The sequence below is a fragment of the Phyllobates terribilis genome, unplaced genomic scaffold, assembly GCF_046119375.1.
Source record: "Phyllobates terribilis strain yellow unplaced genomic scaffold, ASM4611937v1 Scaffold_9__5_contigs__length_417890890, whole genome shotgun sequence".
In the NCBI taxonomy this organism is placed as follows: domain Eukaryota; kingdom Metazoa; phylum Chordata; class Amphibia; order Anura; family Dendrobatidae; genus Phyllobates; species Phyllobates terribilis.
The window spans coordinates 373,544,330-373,566,801 of record NW_027362769.1 but is presented as its reverse complement, the minus strand read 5'-3'; the positions used below and the strand labels follow the sequence as shown (position 1 = coordinate 373,566,801).

The following is a 22,472-nucleotide window of genomic DNA, read 5'->3' as shown; positions in this document are numbered from 1 at the left end:
GGATGGATTTGAGCAGTTTTTCCCAGTTTTTCCCAATGGATGGTGACCTCAGGAAGCAAAAGTGGGAAAAAGTGTCTCCTAAGGGGTGCAGGTAGCATATTTCTCTGATAAGTTATATAACAAAGTTTCTTATATTCACTTGTTCAGCTGATTGATTCAAAGTTTGTTAAAACGACAGAGCCCAATTTAATATTGTATGAAGAAAATAGAAATATTGAGTGGAAGGGGGCTTTAAAGAAAATGGATTAATTTTAGAAATAGTTGTCTGGGGCAGTGAAGTGGTTAGTTTTAGGATCCCTGATGGTCTAGAGGAGTGAAGCATGTTGTCTAGGGCAGAAAGAGGGTTAATTATAGGATCCCTGGTGGTCTAGAGGGGTGTAGCATGTTGTCTAGGGCAGAAAGAGGGTTAATTATAGGATCCCTGGTGGTCTAGAGGGGTGTAGCATGTTGTCTATGGTAGAAATAGGGTTAATTATAGGATCCCTGGTAGTCTAGAGGGGTGTAGCATGTTGTCTAGGGTAGAAATAGGGTTAATTATAGGATCCCTGGTGGTTTAGGGCAATAAAAGGATTCTTTTTGGGATCTCTGGTGGTCTACGGCAGTGAAAGGGTTGGTCAAGTGCACTGAATGTCTCAATGGCACCTGTGTCTTGAAGCCTAGGGGGACCCAAAAAAGGTCCCTTTGGGCCATATTAAAAAGACAATTACTATTAAGGAGGTTGTCCACTACTTTAACATTGATGACCTATCTGATCGGTCAGGGTCCGACAGCTGGCAACCCAACTGATCAGCTGCAATTGTGGATGGAGGGATAGATAATAGATAATAGACAGATAGATGATAGATAGATAGATAGATAGATAGATAGATAATAGATAGATAATAGATAGTTGATAGATAATAGATAGATGATAGATAGATGATAGATAATAGATAGATAATAGATAGATGACAGATAGATGATAGATAGATAATAGATAGATGATAGATAATAGATAGATGATAGATAATAGATAGATAATAGATAGATGATAGATAGATGATAGATAGATGATAGATAATAGATAGATGATAGATAATAGAGAGATAGATAATAGATAGATAATAGATAGATGATAGATAGATGATAGATAGATAATAGATAGATGATAGATAATAAATAGATGATAGATGATAGATAATAGATAGATAGATGACAGATAGATGATAGATAGATGATAGATAATAGATAGATAGATGACAGATAGATGATAGATAATAGATAGATGATAGATAGATGATAGATAGATGATAGATAATAGATAGATGATAGATAATAGAGAGATAGATAATAGATAGATAATAGATAGATGATAGATAGATGATAGATAGATAATAAATAGATGATAGATAGATGATAGATAATAGATAGATAGATGACAGATAGATGATAGATAGATGATAGATAATAGATAGATAAATGACAGATAGATGATAGATAGATAATAGATAGATGATAGATAACAGATGATGGATAGATGATAGATAGATAATAGATAGATGATAGATAATAGATAGATAATAGATAGATACAGTAGATATTCCTGTGGTGTAGTATATTGGCACATGAAGGGTTTGGTTGGCGTCACAGCCGGAGCGGTTTGTCAGGTATTGGCACACCCAAGAGTAGCCCAAGTCTGTTACATAAAGTCTGGTAAGACAGGCGTGACATGGGCGGAGGTCGCAGTGCCCACATCAGAGTAAACACGTCACCCACACAGTACCGTCATTTCCATGTATTCAGCACTGCAGACAGTCGCTTGTTTGGTCACGTTACTACACATCCAAGGGGATGAATTCTCTTTAATGCCATGTGTATATACTGTATACATTCAGTACTGGCAGGGCCAGAAGTATACCGCACTGTGCTCTGTGCCGCACCCTCACCACTCTCCATGTTGTATACCACCCTTGCCCATGTTACATACCGTCATACAGTGTACAAATAACTACACCCTGCAGGGTCTACTCTTTCAGTGTACGGTATGGCAGACTGCCATCATGAAAATGCTATTAAAATAGAAGTAGTAATGCCACACAGTAGCATAATAAATACCGCCATTCAGTGCTCAGATAATGCTGCTGTAGACTGACGAAATACCAGCTCTATACATAACGTAATCTAGAAATAATGCCACTATACCATTCATGTACGTCTCAGATGCAGGGCCATAGGTGGAGCGCCCTCTGCATGATGGCACCGAACACGTTAGACCGACCGCTGCACATGATCGCTTCTTCTACAGGTAAAGAAAGGAAAAAGAAGCCAGACATGTATTTCAGCGGCAGATCCCCCTCCCCCACCTCATTTTCCCACGTCTTGCACTGGTAAATTATTTATATTGACAAGTATTTGGTTCATTAGTTGCTCTCCTTCTAGGAGACGGGGAGAGAAGATCCCAACACCTCTGCTCCACTACTAGACAATGATAGATAGATAGATAGATAGATAGATAGATAGATAGATAGATAGATGATAGATAATAGATGATAGATAATAGATGATAGATAATAGATGATAGATAATAGATAGATAGATAGATATATGATAGATAGATGATAGATAGATAATAGATAGATAGATAGATAATAGATAGATGATAGATAATAGATAGATAGATAATAGATAGATGATAGATAATAGATAGATAATAGATAGATAATAGATAGATAGATAATAGATAGATGATAGATAGATAGATAGATGATAGATAATAGATAGATAGATAATAGATAGATAGATAATAGATAGATAATAGATGATAGATAGATGATAGATAATAGATAGATGATAGATAGATAATAGATAGATAGATGATAGATAATAGATAGATAATAGATAGATAATAGATAGATGATAGATATATAGATAATAGATAGATAATAGATAATAGATAGATAGATAATAGATAGATGATAGATAATAGATAGATGATAGATAATAGATAGATGATAGATAGATGATAGATAGATAATAGATAGATAGATAATATATAGATAATAGATAGATGATAGATAGATGATAGATAGATAATAGATAATAGATAGATAATAGATAGATGATAGATAGATAGATAATAGATAGATAGATGATAGATAGATAATAGATAGATAATAGATAGATAGATAATAGATAGATAGATGATAGATAGATAATAGATAGATGATAGATAGATAATAGATAATAGATAATAGATAGATAATAGATGGATGATAGATAGATAATAGATAGATAGATAATAGATAGATAATAGATAGATAGATAGATAATAGATAGATAATAGATAGATAGATAATAGATAGATAGATAATAGATAGATGGTGGATAGATGGATGGATGGATCTGGGGAAGCTCTTGAGTGACAATCTTGATCATTATGAGAGCGGGGCCATGTTGATTAGAACACAGCTTTCCCAATCACAGATATAACTTCAATCCACGACAGCTGACAATTCAAGGACTTGGCTTTATGAAGCTTCTTCCATCTGCTCGTAATACTATTCTGGTTCTGTAGTAGGAGAGGATTCAAAGAAGCCGCTGCCTTTTCTATGTCACCTTGGACAAGGTCATTGTTAATTTTGAAGCACAATATTTCTAAAATTAGATAACCAGCAATTTTGGAAAAAAAAATGAAAGATGCTGATTATTCTAACTCTGTAATAGTCCTAAAATAATATATCCAACTTAATGGAAAATTCATGTATTAAGTACTTGGGTTGGCTGAACAATACCCCTACTATAATACTGCTTCTATGTACAAGAATATAACTACTATAATACTGCTTCTATGTACAAGAATATAACTACTATAATACTGCCTCCTATGTACAAGAATATAACTACTATAACACTGCCTCCTATGTACAAGAATATAACTACTATAACACTGCCTCCTATGTACAAGTATAGAACTACTATAACACTGCCTCCTATGTACAAGAATATAACTACTATAACACTGCCTCCTATGTACAAGTATAGAACTACTATAATACTGCCTCCTATGTACAAGAATATAACTACTATAATACTGCTTCTATGTACAAGAATATAACTACTATAATACTGCCCCTATGTACAAGAATATAACTACTATAACACTGCCTCCTATGTACAAGTATAGAACTACTATAATACTGCCTCCTATGTACAAGAATATAACTACTATAATACTACCCCTATGTACAAGAATATAACTACTATAATACTACCCCTATGTACAAGAATATAACTACTATAATACTGGCCCCTATGTACAAGAATATAACTACTATAATACTGCTTCTATGTACAAGAATATAACTACTATAATACTGCCCCCTATATACAAGAATATAACTACTATAATACTGCCCCCTATGTACAGGAATATAACTACTATAATACTGCCCCTATTTACAAGAATATAACTACTATAATACTGCCCCCTATGTACAGGAATATAACTACTATAATACTGCCCCTATTTACAAGAATATAACTACTATAATACTGCCCCTATGTACAGGAATATAACTACTATAATACTACTCCTATGTACAGGAATATAACTACTATAATACTGCTCCAATGTACAAGAATATAACTACTATAATACTGCTCCTATGTACAAGAATATAACTACTATAATACTACCCCTATGTACAGGAATATAACTACTATAATACTGCTCCTATGTACAGGAATATAACTACTATAATACTGCTCCTATGTACAAGAATATAACTACTATAATACTGCTCCTATGTACAAGAATATAACTACTATAATACTGCTTCTATGTACAAGAATATAACTACTATAATACTACCCCCTATATACAAGAATATAACTACTATAATACTGCCCCCTATGTACAGGAATATAACTACTATAATACTGCCCCTATTTACAAGAATATAACTACTATAATACTGCCCCCTATGTACAAGAATATAACTACTATAATACTGCCTCCTATGAACAAGAATATAACTACTATAATACTGCCCCCTATGTACAAGAATATAACTACTATAATACAGCTCCTATTTACAAGAATATAACTACTATAATACTGCCCCCTATGTACAAGAATATAACTACTATAATACTGCTCCTATGTACAAGAATATAACTACTATAATACTGCTCCTATGTACAAGAATATAACTACTATAATACTGCTCCTATGTACAAGAATATAACTACTATAATACTGCTCCCTATGTATAAGAATATAACTACTATAATACTGCCCCCTGTACAGGAATATAACTACTATAATACTGCTCCTATGTACAAGAATATAACTACTATAATACTGCTCCTATGTACAAGAATATAACTACTATAATACTGCTCCTATGTACAAGAATATAACTACTATAATACTGCCCCCCTGTACAGGAATATAACTACTATAATAATACCCCTATGTGCAAGAATATAACTACTATAATACTGCTCCTATGTACAGGGATATGACTACTATAATACTGCCCTCTATGTACAAGAATATAACTACTACTAGATGGTGGCCCGATTCTAACGCATCGGGTATTCTAGAATATGTATGCGGCCGACCAGGCGCAATCAGCAGAGAGGTCTTTAAATTTGGCGCCAATACTGCTGATTGGTTGCGGCCGGCGACCGCGACCAATCGCTGCGAGAACCCGGGACATGAGCGGGCGCTCGCAGCAGAAGTATCCCGACCCGCAGAGCCACTCCCGGGTCCTCCCTTGACACCCTAGCCGCATGAAGGTCAGAGTCGCCGGCGGTCAGGAGATGAGCGCCTCGCGCCGGTCATCTCCCGGCTGCATCGCCGCTGAGCTCCGTCCCGCATAATGAGCCGCTAACGGCCGCCATCTTTTTTCACAAATCCCGCGGCGCTGATTGTCCGCTGCCGCACCAATGAGCGACGCGGAATTTCCAGGACAGACAGACAGAAAGACAGACAGAAAGACAGACAGACAGACAGACGGGATAAGACGATTATATAGATAGATAATACTGCCCCTATGTGCAAGAATATAACTACTATAATACTGCTCCTATGTACAAGAATATAACTATTATAATACTGCTCCTATGTACAAGAATATAACTACTATAATACTGCTCCTATGTACAATGAGATAACTACTATAATACTGCCCCTAAGTACAAGAATATAACTACTATAATACTGCCTCCTATGTACAAAAATATAACTACTATAATACTGCCCCCTATATACAAGAATATAACTACTATAATACTGCCCCTAAGTACAAGAATATATCTACTATAATACTGCTCCTATGTACAAGAATATAACTACTATAATACCGCTCCTATGTACAAGAATATAACTACTATAATACTGCTCCTATGTACAAGAATATAACTACTATAATACTGCTCCTATGTACAAGAATATAACTACTATAATACTGCCCCCCTGTACAGGAATATAACTACTATAATACTGCCCCTATGTGCAAGAATATAACTACTATAATACTGCTCCTATGTACAAGAATATAACTACTTTAATACTGCTACTATGTACAGGGATATGACTACTATAATACTGCCCTCTATGTACAAGAATATAACTACTATAATACTGCTCCTATGTACAGGGATATATGACTACTATAATACTGCCCTCTATGTACAAGAATATAACTACTATAATACTGCTCCTATGTACAGGAATATAACTACTATAATACTGCTCCTATGTACAAGAATATAACTACTATAATACTGCTCCCTATGTATAAGAATATAACTACTATAATATTGCCCCCTGTTCAGGAATATAACTACTATAATACTGCCCCTATGTACAAGAATATAACTACTATAATACTGCTCTTATGTACAAGAATATAACTACTATAATACTGCTCCTATGTACAAGAATATAACTACTATAATACTGCCCCCCTGTACAGGAATATAACTACTATAATACTGCCCCTATGTACAAGAATATAACTACTATAATACTGCCCACCTGTACAGGAATATAACTACTATAATACTGCCCCTATGTGCAAGAATATAACTACTATAATACTGCCCCTAAGTACAAGAATATATCTACTATAATACTGCTCCTATGTACAAGAATATAACTACTATAATACCGCTCCTATGTACAAGAATATAACTACTATAATACTGCCCCCCTGTACAGGAATATAACTACTATAATACTGCCCCTATGTGCAAGAATATAACTACTATAATACTGCTCCTATGTACAAGAATATAACTACTTTAATACTGCTACTATGTACAGGGATATGACTACTATAATACTGCCCTCTATGTACAAGAATATAACTACTATAATACTGCTCCTATGTACAGGAATATAACTACTATAATACTGCTCCTATGTACAAGAATATAACTACTATAATACTGCTCCCTATGTATAAGAATATAACTACTATAATATTGCCCCCTGTTCAGGAATATAACTACTATAATACTGCCCCTATGTACAAGAATATAACTACTATAATACTGCTCCTATGTACAAGAATATAACTACTATAATACTGCTCCTATGTACAAGAATATAACTACTATAATACTGCCCCCTATGTACAAGAATATAACTACTATAATACTGCTCCTATGTACAAGAATATAACTACTATAATACTGCCCCCCTGTACAGGAATATAACTACTATAATACTGCCCCTATGTACAAGAATATAACTACTATAATACTGCCCTCCTGTACAGGAATATAACTACTATAACACTGCCCCTATGTGCAAGAATATAACTACTATAATACTGCTCCTATGTACAAGAATATAACTACTATAATACTGCTCCTATGTACAAGAATATAAGTACTATAATACTGCTCCTATGTACAAGAATATAACTACAATAATACAGCTCCTATGTACAGGAATATAACTACTATAATACTGCCCTCTATGTACAAGAATATAACTACTATAATACTGCTCCTATGTACAAGAATATAACTACTATAATACTGCCCCTATGTACAGGGATATGACTACTATAATACTGCCCTCTATGTACAAGAATATAACTACTATAATACTGCTCCTATGTACAGGGATATATGACTACTATAATACTGCCCTCTATGTACAAGAATATAACTACTATAATACTGCTCCTATGTACAGGAATATAACTACTATAATACTGCTCCTATGTACAAGAATATAACTACTATAATACTGCTCCCTATGTATAAGAATATAACTACTATAATATTGCCCCCTGTTCAGGAATATAACTACTGTAATACTGCCCCTATGTACAAGAATATAACTACTATAATACTGCTCTTATGTACAAGAATATAACTACTATAATACTGCTCCTATGTACAAGAATATAACTACTATAATACTGCCCCCCTGTACAGGAATATAACTACTATAATACTGCCCCTATGTACAAGAATATAACTACTATAATACTGCCCTCCTGTACAGGAATATAACTACTATAATACTGCCCCTATGTGCAAGAATATAACTACTATAATACTGCTCCTATGTACAAGAATATAACTACTATAATACTGCTCCTATGTACAAGAATATAACTACAATAATACAGCTCCTATGTACAGGAATATACCTACTATAATACTGCCCTCTATGTACAAGAATATAACTACTATAATACTGCTCCTATGTACAAGAATATAACTACTATAATACTGCTCCCTATGTATAAGAATATAACTACTATAATACTGCCCCCCTGTACAGGAATATAACAAGTATAATACTGCCCCTATGTGCAAGAATATAAATACTATAATACTGCTCCTATGTACAAGAATATAACTACTATAATACTGCTCCTATGTACAGGGATATAACTACTATAATACTGCCCTCTATGTACAAGAATATAACTACTATAATACTGCTCCTATGTACTGGGATATGACTACTATAATACTGCCCTCTATGTACAAGAATATAACTACTATAATACTGCTCCTATGTACAGGAATATAACTACTATAATACTGCCCTCTATGTACAAGAATATAACTACTATAATACTGCTCCCATGAACAAGAATATAACTACTATAATACTGCTCCCTATGTATAAGAATATAACTACTATAATACTGCCCCCTGTACAGGAATATAACTACTATAATACTGCCCCTATGTGCAAGAATATAACTACTATAATACTGCCCCCTATGTACAGGAATATAACTACTATAATACTGCCCCTATGTACAAGAATATAACTACTATAATACTGCTCCTATGTACAATAATATAACTACTATAATACTGCTCCCTATGTATAAGAATATAACTACTATAATACTGCCCCCTATGTACAAGAAAATAACTACTATAATACTGCTCCTATGTACAGGGATATGACTACTATAATACTGCCCCTATGTACAAGAATATAACTACTATAATACTGCTCCTATGTACAAGAATATAACTACTATAATACTGCTCCTATGTACAGGAATATAACTACTATAATACTGCTCCTATGTACAGGAATATAACTACTATAATACTGCTCCTATGTACAAGAATATAAATACTATAATACTGCTACCTATGTATAAGAATATAACTACTATAATACGGCCCCCCTGTACAGGAATATAACTACTATAATACTGCCCCCTATGTACAAGAATATAACTACTATAATACTGCCCCTATGTACAAGAATATAACTACTATAATACTGCTCCTATGTACAAGAATATAACTACTATAATACTGCTCCTATGTACAGGAATATAACTACTATAATACTGCTCCTATGTACAAGAATATAAATACTATAATACTGCTACCTATGTATAAGAATATAACTACTATAATACGGCCCCCCTGTACAGGAATATAACTACTATAATACTGCCCCCTATGTACAAGAATATAACTACTATAATACTGCCCCCTATGTACAGGAATATAACTACTATACTACTGCCCCCTATGTACAAGAATATAGCTACTATAATACTGCCCCTATGTACAAGAATATAACTACTATAATACTGCCCCTATGTACAAGAATATAACTACTATAATACTGCTCCTATGTACAAGAATATAATTACTATAATACTGCTCCTATGTACAGGAATATAACTACTATAATACTGCTCCTATGTACAAGAATATAACTACTATAATACTGCCCTCTATGTACAAGAATATAACTACTATAATACTGCCCTCTATGTACAAGAATATAACTACTATAATACTGCTCCCTATGTATAAGAATATAACTACTATAATACTGCCCCCCTGTACAGGAATATAACTACTATAATACTGCTCCTATGTACAGGAATATAACTACTTTAATACTACCCTCTATGTACAAGAATATAACTACTATAATACTGCTCCTATGTACATGAATATAACTACTATAAAACTGCTCCCTATGTATAAGAATATAACTACTATAATACTGCCCCCCTGTACAGGAATATAACTACTATAATACTGCCCCTATGTACAAGAATATAACTACTATAATACTACCCCTATGTACAAGAATATAACTACTATAATACTGCCCCCTATGTACAAGAATATAACTACTATAATACTGCTCCTATGTACAAGAATATAACTACTATAATACTGCCCCCTATGTACAAGAATATAACTACTATAATACTGCTCCTATGTACAGGGATATGACTACTATAATACTGCCCTCTATGTACAAGAATATAACTACTATAATACTGCTCCTATGTACAGGAATATAACTACTATAATACTGCTCCTATGTACAAGAATATAACTACTATAATACTGCTCCCTATGTATAAGAATATAACTACTATAATACGGCCCCCCTGTACAGGAATATAACTACTATAATACTGCCCCCTATGTACAAGAATATAACTACTATAATACTGCCCCCTATGTACAAGAATATAACTACTATAATACTGCCCCCTATGTACAGGAATATATCTACTATAATACTGCCCCCTATGTACAAGAATATAACTACTATAATACTGCCCCTATGTACAAGAATATAACTACTATAATACTGCTCCTATGTACAGGAATATAACTACTATAATACTGCCCTCTATGTACAAGAATATAACTACTATAATACTGCTCCTATGTACAAGAATATAACTACTATAATACTGCTCCCTATGTACAGGAATATAACTACTATAATACTGCTCCTATGTACAGGAATATAACTACTTTAATACTACCCTCTATGTACAAGAATATAACTACTATAATACTGCTCCTATGTGCATGAATATAACTACTATAATACTGCTCCCTATGTATAAGAATATAACTGCTATAATACTGCCCCCCTGTACAGGAATATAACTACTATAATACTGCTCCTATGTGCATGAATATAACTACTATAATACTGCTCCCTATGTATAAGAATATAACTACTATAATACTGCCCCCCTGTACAGGAATATAACTACTATAATACTTCCCCTATGTACAAGAATATAACTACTATAATACTGCTCCTATGTACAGGGATATGACTACTATAATACTGCCCCCTATATACAAGAATATAACTACTATAATACTGCCCCCTATATACAAGAATATAACTACTATAACACTGCTCCCTATATACAAGAATATAACTACTATAATACTGCTCCTATGTACAAGAATATAACTACTATAATACTGCTCCCTATGTACAAGAATATAACTACTATAATACTGCTCCTATGTACGGGAATATACTGTTACAATGCTATAGCATGAAGCTCTTCAGCACAGGTCTAGGTCATCTATAAACACATATACGTATGAGCGCTGTCCCCGTTTATTGCGCAGTGAAGCTCTGATAACCCGCGCTCTTCAGGACATTATCTCTTGACGCGTTCATCCGTTTCCACTTCTGCCGTGACAGTAATATAAGTGCACTGATGAATTGCTCTCGGCCGGTACAAATGACGTCTTAATTTAATAATAAGCCGAGATATTAACATCCCCTCATTTTAATCTGATTTTTCTTGGTGACGAGCACGGACAGGAGAGCCCTGGTGCCTTGATGAGCAGCGCATCAATAAAAGATGCTCTCGCAGAAGGCGGTAACGAGGACTTAGCTGCAGAGATCCGCCCGCTCGATCATGCTGTCCGGGCGAGGATTGTGTTATTTTATCTATGATGAGAAAACGTCACTCAGACTCAGCAGATACCGAGCAGGGATTGTCCTGAGATTTTAGAAGATAACGGCTGATGTGATTTTTGTCTGACGCCATTGAAAAGGCTTTCATCTGACATACCATGAACTTATTACCACTACCTGGTAGATTTTGGGGACCCACACAATGTCAAATATCCTTACTAACTCTTACAGGGGTTGTTTGAACACACCCCATGTCACAAGCCAACTATTGATATCAATGGACATTGTGTAATACCTCATTTCACCAGTGGTAGCGCTGAAGGGTAATTGAACATTTACTGCATGTGTTATCGAAAGATTAAAGCTGATTGCTGTACCCAGTGGTGTAGCATGAAGAGGTCAGGGGAGACCCTTCCTCATACCGCCCCCACACTATGAAATAATCATCATCTGCAAATGCTCAGTAAGTACCAGCAGAGCGCAGCAGTAGGATGTGAGTTTGTCATCGGCTGCAGCGCTCTGCATAGGCAGCGACTCAATCTCAATAACAAAGCTCAGTATAATGCAGTCAGCTTTGTCATCTCAGTCACTGCCTATGCAGAGTGCAGCAGCCGATGACAAACTCATCTCCACTTCTGCGCTCTGCATAGGCAGCAACAGAGATAACAACAGAAGATGAGTATGGAATGAATGAGTAAAGACAGTATTGAATCAAAGGCACTGTTATATTTTTACTCAGTTTTTAACCCAAACAAGGGTTAGGGATTGGTCTATGGGTAGACTTAGAGCAAAGGTTAGGCTTAGGGATAGGGTTACTTTTAGGGATTGGGTAGGGTTATGGTTAGGCTTAGGGATAAGGCTAGTTTTAGGGCTAGGGATTGGGTTAGAGTTAAGTTAGGGCTAAAGTTAGGCTTAAGGTTAGACAATGTATAAAACTTTTATTTTTTTTCAATTTTAGCAAAAAAGCTGAAAAACCTAGGAGGTCAAAAGGCATACTATAATGACCTCAGGATTTCCCCCAAATTAAAATACATCTGCTTTAGGGATGAGGCGCTCAATACTTGACTGGTGGAAAGAATTCCGGGAACGGTTCTGGGGTTAGGGGTGCAAAATACTTTGGAGTTAGGATAACAATTATTTTTCTTCGGGAAGTATTCTCTTTTGCTACTGCATTACCACTTTACATTAGCCTGCTGCGGATTGACAAGGCACGGGATCTATCTGCCGTTATACCCCCTCAAAATAAGGGTGTTATATTCAAATAGATCCTTCAGTAAAGAAGTTATCTAACTTTATAAAAAAGACAAAATAAAAGAACAACCACGAAGAGCATCTTCCACTCTGGAGGTCTCAAAAAAAAAAAAAATGTAATACTTCCTTTAGCCTGTGGGAGTGCTGCAGGGAAACTGATTACTCGCTGCTCGGTTTCTCCACAGATTACAGCTGATCGCTGGAGGTCCCTGGGTTGTGACACCTTGTACTTTGATGATTTTTGTGGAATAACGCCAAAAAAAAGTCACATTAAAGACATTTTTTTAGGGAAAAAACTGTGAGCGGTCATTTTTGTTTGCGCCCATCTTTCCTAGAAACATACTAAGAAAAAAGGAGAATAAAAAATGGAACAACTTAACATTCCGAGAGATAGAAACGTTTACATTTATCACAAATTCCTGAAAGCGACAGAAAAAATGAAATGTTTAAAGAAACCTGAGAAAATATATGACCGCATAGATGAGAAAGAGCGGAGGATGAGTAAAGAAAAAAAGTACGCCTTCGCTAAGACTGACACGTCTGCGGCGAACGGGCCGGAGGAAATGTGTTTTCATCTTCATGAATAGATTATAAGTTCCTCCAGTCAGGGCTTTTCCTGTTTTCCTAGACATACACGGCTCACAGGAGAATAATCCCGAACTGTGTAAAGTCTACATTGTTCTAGACTTTATATAAGTAGAAAGAGAGCAAAGGGAATAATAGACATTTACAGAATAAGGAGTTTGTCAAAACTTATAAGAACTTTACTGAAAGGTGACAATAGCACACAGAAACAAGGAAGCAGTACTATCTGTGCCTACATCATTTATAGGAAGAGACAGTGAGGCAATCAGGTGGTGCTACCTGTGCCTATGTCGTTTACAGGGAGAGGCAGCAATATAATTTACACAAGAGACAGTGAGGCAGTACAATCTGAACCTACTTACAGAGACCAGGACGCAATACTATCTATTTACATAACTTGCAGGAAGTTTGTACTATCTGTGCTTCTATAATTTACAGGGAGACTGTACTTGTAGTATATACATAATTTAGAAAAAAACAATACTATCTGTGCCTACATGATTTAAAGCGAGACCCAGTATAGCAGCACTATCTGTGCCAGCATTAATTACCGTGAGATAAAAGAAGAGAGTATTATCCAAACCTATACGCAGTAGTATCTGTACATAAATTATTTATAGAGAAGCAGTACTATCCCTACATAACTCATTTACAGGAAGAGACAGTATTGCTGTACTATCTGTGCCTACATATTTTATAGGGAAACCCAGGAAAGCAGTATTATCTATGCATATATAATTTACAAGGAAACATTGGTATCTATACCTGCATCATTTACAGGGAGATACAGGAAAACAGTACTAGCTGTGCCTCCATTATTTACAGGGAGAGATATAGAGGCAGTACTATCTGTACCCATATCTGTGACTAAAGCTATATTAGTTACAGTGAAGCAGTACTATCTGTACCTCTAGCTATATCAGTTACAAGGAGGCGTTAGAAATGTACCTACATAATTTACAAACAAATACGGGAAATCAGTACGATCTGTATCCACATAATTTACAGAGAGATATAGGAAGGCAGTACTATCTGTACCTACACCATTTACATGGAAAGACAGGGAGGCAGTACTATCTCGACCCACCCCACATCATTTACAGAGATATATAGGAAGGCAGTACTATCTGTGCCAACATCATTTACAGAGCGATATGGGAAGGTAGTACTATCAATATCTATATAGGATAGAAAGAGGGATTAGTAGCTAGCTATAACTACATCATTTACATGAAGATAGAGGAAAGCAGAAAGCAGTACTACCTGTACCTACAACACTTACATAGAAAGATGGGGAGGCAGTACTATCTGTGCCTATATAATTTACAAGGAGGGACATAAAAGTAGTTGTATATGTACCTAAATGATTTACAGGGAGACACAGGGCAGTACTATCTGTGCCCACATTAATTACTAGGATATAAAGGAAAGCATCTACAAGGAGAGATAGGGAGGCAGTACTATCTGTGCCCACATTAATTACTAGGAGATACAGGGAAATATCATCTACAGGGAGAGACAGGGAGGTAGTACTATCTGTGCCCACATTAATTACTATGAGATACAGTAAAGCATCTACAAGGAGAGATAGGGAGGCAGTACTATTTGTGCCCACATTAATTACTAGGAGATACAGGAAAGTAGAATTTACAGGGAGAGACAAGGAGGCAGTACTATCTGTGCCCACATTAATTACTATGAGATACAGGAAAGTAGAATTTACAGGGAGAGACAGGGAGGCAGTACTATCTGTGCCCACATTAATTACTATGAGATACAGGAAAGTAGAATTTACAGGGAGAGACAAGGAGGCAGTACTATCTGTGCCCACATTAATTACTATGAGATACAGGAAAGTAGAATTTACAGGGAGACAGTACTATCTGTGCCCACGTTAATTACTATGAGATACAGGGAAGTATCATCTACAGGGAGAGACAGGAAGGCAGTACTATCTGTACCGTTATAATTTACAAGGAGAGACAGAGTCACTACTGCCTGTACCTACATGATTACAGTACAGGACAAGGAAGCAGTGCTACCTGTACCTATGTAATTTACAGAGACCAGAAGGTGGAATTATCTGTATCTACATGACAGGAAGAAACATGGAAGCAGTACTATCTGTGCCTATTTACAGGGAGACAGTACTGTCTGATGCTGATGAAGAGGAAGCGGCCACTGATAAAGAGTGAATGGCAAGTTACAGCCATTGAGACTTGGGACGGTTCCAGTACATATTAGTCTGGTATGTGCACCAGAAGCAGTTTTCACTTGTTGTGGGGGATCTGACACAGGTTGTGTGTACAAGTACAGTTGAAGCAGTGGAGAGTGTTGCCCTGCGGTGACCCCCTGCAGTGCTCCGCTAGTGGAATAACTGCTGTGAGATCATGCGGAGCTTGGCGGCGGAGCTTACTCTCACATGATCCGATAGCACGGCACCGTCACAATCTCATTAGTGCAGCCGCTTCCCGCTGTGCCGTCATGTGCTGCGGTGAAGAGACGGAATCAGTCGTATTAACAGTTCTCCCTCCATGGGGGATTCGGCCGGCGTTCAGGACGACACATGGCACTCAGCGAAATTAATTTAGCTTTGGATGTGTGAGGCGCCGCATGCAGAGAGCATCATGGGATTGCTGAAGAGCACAGACAATGGACCCCGAATTCTCAGCTATAAACATTGCATTATGTTCTCCGGCTTTCCGACATAAATTGCTTCCCAAAGGCATCAAATCCTTCATTCCTGAGCGCAAAATGTGCAAATAAATTCTGAATTTCCCTCCCATCACATTCAGATTACATAGGAAGAAGCTTTCTTCTGTGCTCATCATCGCCCCCTATAGTGTAGTACACAGTGAACTAAGAAGTGGGAGAGGGGGACCTGACAACTGCTCTGAGCACATATCTGGGTCGTAAAAAAAAATGTGGTTGTCAGCTCGGCACACTGAATAAAATATCTACTGGGACTTTCCACGCAAAATACTGCCCCCTAGGGACAAGAAATTGGGAAGGTAGGGCAAGTTTTCTATCCTAATGGGCAAAAATAGCCTAAAGGGATGTCTAGAATTTGAAACACTTGACTGCTTGCTGGAAGAGAAAGCGCCACCCTTGTCTACAGGTTGTGACTGGTATTACAGCTCACTGCCATTTACGTGATGGGATGGAGCAGAAGTGCAATACCACATGCATCCTGTGCACAGGAGTGGCGCTATTTTTAAAGAAAGCAGTCAAGTATATTAGACCATCATCGTCTACAATTATTCCTGCTCTTCGCCCCGCAGTCACAGCACATGTTGCCAAGCCAGTGACACCTGCGCCAATCTCTTACACTGTGAAATGCAATCAGACGCATTACAGAGGGGATTACACAGGCATTTGGGGGATTACTGGAAGCTTCTGGATGGGATGAGCGGAGGCACAATAGGAAAAAAAAACTGCTGAAAAAAAATAAAATTATTCAATAGAGGGGATTCCCTGGTCTAGACCCCACCAGAGTGGAGAACAACCAACAAGCAGTGGTGGCGTCAGGTGAAATATATACAACCATGTACTACTATCTAAGCCCTGTAGAGGCCGCTACAAGGTAAAGGATCAACCAATGACAACTTTCGTGGCAAAATTCTCCATCTGTCTGGGGTCTTGGGAGTCAGATCTGTGGCGAGAAGCTGAGCATCCTCTCATATCTAAGCTCCTAGAAAAGGATAGGAATTTCTAGGCTCCACCTCCTGGACTACTGGGCTCCGCCTCTTGGACTCATGGGTTCCGCCTCCTGGACTACTGCAGGAGTTGACAAATCTCCTGCCAAAACTTCTCGGAAAGCAGTTCTTCTGGAAGGTGCATGAGGCTGGGGAGGCTCCTTTATTAATAGAAGCTCAGCGTCCACATGCACATTTCGGGGGTGGGCAATGGGGGTCTGGATTTTATATCCATAAAGGGGTTTAACCATAACAATTCTGATAGTTGTGAAGTTAGAGATTTTTTTTTGGAAGTAAGCACTTTAGGGGGTCTCTTAACAAAACATAAAATGACACAGGTTTGTAAAGAGAAGCAACTATTACATTCTTAGCTAATGATTTTTTTTGTTGTTGTTTGATCATTGATATAATTCTGGCTGCCTGCTGTCACCTCTAGGGGGAGCTCCCTACACATGGTTAATAAATCTGTATGTAGTGAGCTCCCCCTAGTGGTGGTTGCTGATAGTTATTATGACAGTGTCATAACAAGGCAGATGAAGCAGTCCAGGGCGCGCTCATGGGTTAGGCGTCAATATACCATACATCCTATGTAAAATATTGACCTGGTGTTTATTACTACCCACAATTCTCTCTGATTTCTATCCTTGGCTGTACTGACAGCTTTAATTGCTTTCCTGAGAGGACACTGACAGTAGAGGAGCGCCCTGTGATAGATAGTACAGAGGAGGATGCCTGGCTCCCGTAGCTCATCTGCGCAGTGACAAATCAATTAGATCGCCCATTGTATGTGATCCTGCTTCACAATGAGGCTGCTGAAGCCGTGACGGCACATACTATGTCTGAAATTTAGAGAAATACCCCCTCTGTTGTTCTCCAATGCTTTACTGTTATAGGCTCATTCTAAGCCGTAGGTGAGCAATACAAACTAAAGGCAATGGCACTGCGGCAGTACTTGCCGGACAGCACATAGATCAGGGATGACCATGACAGCAGGATATGCTGGACAGTAGGCAAACAAGCAGAGCAAGAACACCAGAATGCATACAGCCAAGAGTGTGTCCAGGACTTGCAGCAGACAAATGGTTAATGGCAGAGTTGTATGCTACCAGCAGAATGATGGTCAATAGCAGAGTCAGAACTGTGGATGTACACAGGAATAGTAAATTATTAGTCTGTCCAGGACTTGTAGCAGACAAATGGTTAATGGCAGACTTGTATGCTACCAGCCGACAGATGGTCAATGGCAGACACATATGCAATCAGCAATCAAATGTCTAACTGCAGGCAGCAGCGATGAACAGGTAAACTGGAAACTTGTTTGTAGAAAAGATTACATATTGTTGCAGCAACGTTGTAGTGTGAACAGCACCAGTATTAGCAGAGAACAGTTTGTTAGGCTTACAGCAGACAAATGGTTGACTGCAGGTCTGAGCCAGGAGGTAAATGTAGATAGATGATACACAAGCAGGAGTTTGCCGAAGAGATGATTAGACAGCAGAGAGTCATAGACGGTGCGACAAAACACCTGAATTTCACATGGTGACTGAACGTAAAGCTTACTGAATACTCAGACATCACATGGCTGTCTGAGTCGGCTTTAAAAAGCCTTGGTTGACAATGTCAAAGTACCTGGAATGGCTGCAGCAGAGAGGGCTAATCTTAATAGATGGGAGCACGGTCCGGCGCCGGAGCCAGGACAGGTAAGTATCATCTACATTGGGTTGTCTCGCTATAGGAAGTAATTTGCGAGTTCTCCAATAGTCACATGAAGGCATCACTTCCCCCTCGGTTGATTTTTAATGCGTTTCAATATTATGGTCAGATGTTTTACTCTGTCAGGAGTTGTTTTCTTCTTCTTAGATTTGATCAAAATTACAGGACGGAAGAAAAATTTATCCAAATGACATTAACAAGTAATTATGAACCTGAAAGTCGGAGAGTAGGCGGTGGGGTCCTGTCTCCCGCTGACGGTGACATATGTGAGGTCTGTGGTGTAATGGATTTCATCAGTGTAAGTAGCTGTTAGTACAGGAGACCTGCCGAGACCTCCCTGCTGTCCTGTACAATGGCCGTGACTTTATCCTTCAATTACTCTAATAATGGCACCAGGTGAGAAGACGATGACTACTTCTGGCTGTAATAAACAGATTACGCACCGCGCTGCACACAGGAGCCAATAACTAAAGGCAGCCATCCATCATATTCAACCCAGGCTCCACAATATAGGCATAACCTGTAAGGAGCTGTGTGTATACAGTATATACACCGCAGACCTTCCTGTACATCCACAGAAGCATCTATAGATGCTCATAGATATTTCTTAGCAGATCTTATCCCCAAGTTGTCTATGGGGCTCTGATTGATCACCAACTTTTACAACTTACCAAAAGTTATTTACAAACTTTTACAACTTACAACTTTTGGGCAAAGAAGGGGTCGCAGCCATCTATAGGTGCTGTGCTCCCCTTGTCCATATATGCAGCTGTTTATGGAATGAAGTCTATTTGTTTTATTCCTTGTGATCTGGTGGGATCCTAATAATTGGGAACCCCCCAATTACACAAGGATTGGCCATGAAAGCCCCTGTGGCCATCAGTCACTGTTCTTGCGATGTGTTTTATACTGCAGCTGGATAGCGCTCCCATTACTGTTACTATTTTCAGTTTATTTTTATTTCATCGAGCTAAAAATACGCCCGTCCCCTTAAGTACCATGTGAAATCCAAGCTGACAGCCCCAGGACTGGAAATCTCAGGCTCCGCCGATGAATCTGATTGCTAAAAAGGTCAAAATAAAGGAGCTAATAAGACGACTTCACAGAAACTGGGCAGATTAGTACACGTGTTTAGACCAGAACTACAACTCCCAGCATGCCTTAATGGCTGCTGGCTGTGTATTCATGACAAAGAAATAACTAAAGGTTCATGGACTCGGCAAAGGTCAACTTGACCCCCTCTTCTCTACTCCCAACTTTCAGCTGCATCCCTGGTGGCCTAGGGCAGTCTAGGGGTAGATGTCTGTTTCTGGTGTTCAGCATCCCTAGTGATATTGGATAATAATGGGTACATTGCTTCGTTTTAGGCAGTAAAAGTCTTAATTTAAGCATCCCTGGTGGTCTAGGGCAGTCTAGGAGTTGATGTCTGGTTCTGGTGGCCAGCATCCCTAGTGATCTAGGACAACAGTGGGTTAATGTCTGTAGCCAAGCTTCTTAATTTAAAAATTCCTGGTGGTTCAGAGCAGTGAAGGTGGTAAAGCTACTATCCCTAGTGGTCTAGAGCAAGGAAGCTGATGATGCCACTATCTTTGGTGTTGTAGAGCAGTAAAAGAGGTAATATCAGTATCCCTGGTGGTCTAGGGCAGTGAAGGCTGTAATGTCAGGATCTCGAATGGTCTAAAGCAGTGAGGGGTAATGCCAGTATTCTTGGTGATCTGTAGCAGTGAAGCTGTTAATGTCAGTATCCATCATGGTCTAAAGTAGTTACGATGCTAATGACAGTATCCCTGGTGGTCTAGATAAGTAAAGGTGGTAATGTCAGTATCCCTGGTGGTATAGGGCTGTGAAGGCTGTAATGTCAGTATCCCTGGTGGTCTAAAGTAGTGACCGTACTAGTGTCAGCATCACTTGTGTTCTAGGGCAATGAAGGTGTAAAGTCAGTATCCCTGGTGGTCTAGGGTAGTACAGGTTGCAATGTCAGTAGCCCTGGTGGTCTAGGGCAGAGAAGGTGGTAATGTCAGTATCCCTGGTGGTCTAGGGCAGTGATTGTGGTAATGTCAGTATCCCTGGTGGTCTAGGGCAGTGAAGGTGGTAATGTCAGTATCCCTGGTGGTCTACAGCAGTGAAGACATTAATGTCAGTATCCCTGGTGGTCTACAGCAGTGAAGACATTAATGTCAGTATCCCTGGTGGACAACAGCAGTGAAGATGTGGCGCCCCTGCGGGTTCAGTCGCCACAGAGGTACTGCATCTCACCCAGAGGTGTGGTATCCCACTCTCAGGTAAGGATGGAGTACTGCCCGGGACCCTAACACCTGCATCCAACACTACAACATTCCAGACCAGCAGGAGGGGCAAGATGCATGGCTGCGCTGCTGAGCCCTGTCCCTGGCTGGAGTGGGGGGGAACCAAGAGAGGGGGAACCATGTAGTGGGTGTGGGTGGAGGAAGAAGTTCAGGGGAGCACTTGAGAAGGAGTATATAAAAAGAGAAGCCAACTTGTGAGTCCAGTCCAGTCTGAGGGGAACAGACAGTCAGTCAGTCAGAACAGTCTGAGTGCTCAGGAGGAGGGCCTAGTGAGAGAGGCCCAGGACAGACTGAAGAGAGGAGTAGGAAGAAAGGCTCCAGTAAAGCAGAAAGGAACCTAGGGGCACGGGCAGTGCGGATGCTACGCGTGCGCCCGAACCCACCAGGAGTGGAGGGATTAGGCCGCAGAGAGGGGACCGGCCCCTAAACTAGCAGAGTTCTTCAAGTCTCAACTAGATAACCGGGGGGTGCAACATTTCAGGGTCTGCAGCCAACAGCCACATCTAACTCGCCAAAAAGGTGGCCATAGAGGACCCAGGGGACAGAGAAAACGTCGCCCGACAAGGTCCGCGGTCACTGGCTTGGGACACTGGGTTTGAGGTGCAGGGAGACGGCCAGAAGGAACACACAGAAGGAGGTCCCGTTATGTACTCTGGAGAGACCTGGGAGTTTGCTGAACCCCTCCCTGAGTAAGCACAGAACGCCGTGGGAAGTTACCCTGGCCCT

The 22,472-nt window shown here is 38.7% G+C and overlaps 1 protein-coding gene across 9 annotated transcripts in view; it reads right to left on the bottom strand.

Annotated features, from left to right (window-relative positions):
• Window positions 1–22,472, bottom strand: part of CASKIN1 (CASK interacting protein 1) — a 193,567-nt gene that overhangs the window by 128,982 nt on the left and 42,113 nt on the right. Inside the window, exon 1 of one of the 9 annotated variants that reach the window (XM_073648363.1) lies at window positions 2,182–2,203. The exons of the other annotated variants lie outside the window; for them this stretch is intronic. Within the exon in view, the coding sequence (XP_073504464.1) occupies window positions 2,182–2,188 (7 nt within the window). The 5' untranslated portion in view covers window positions 2,189–2,203. Of the gene's footprint in view, window positions 1–2,181; window positions 2,204–22,472 lie in introns of those variants that run through there. 9 annotated transcript variants of the gene reach the window in all.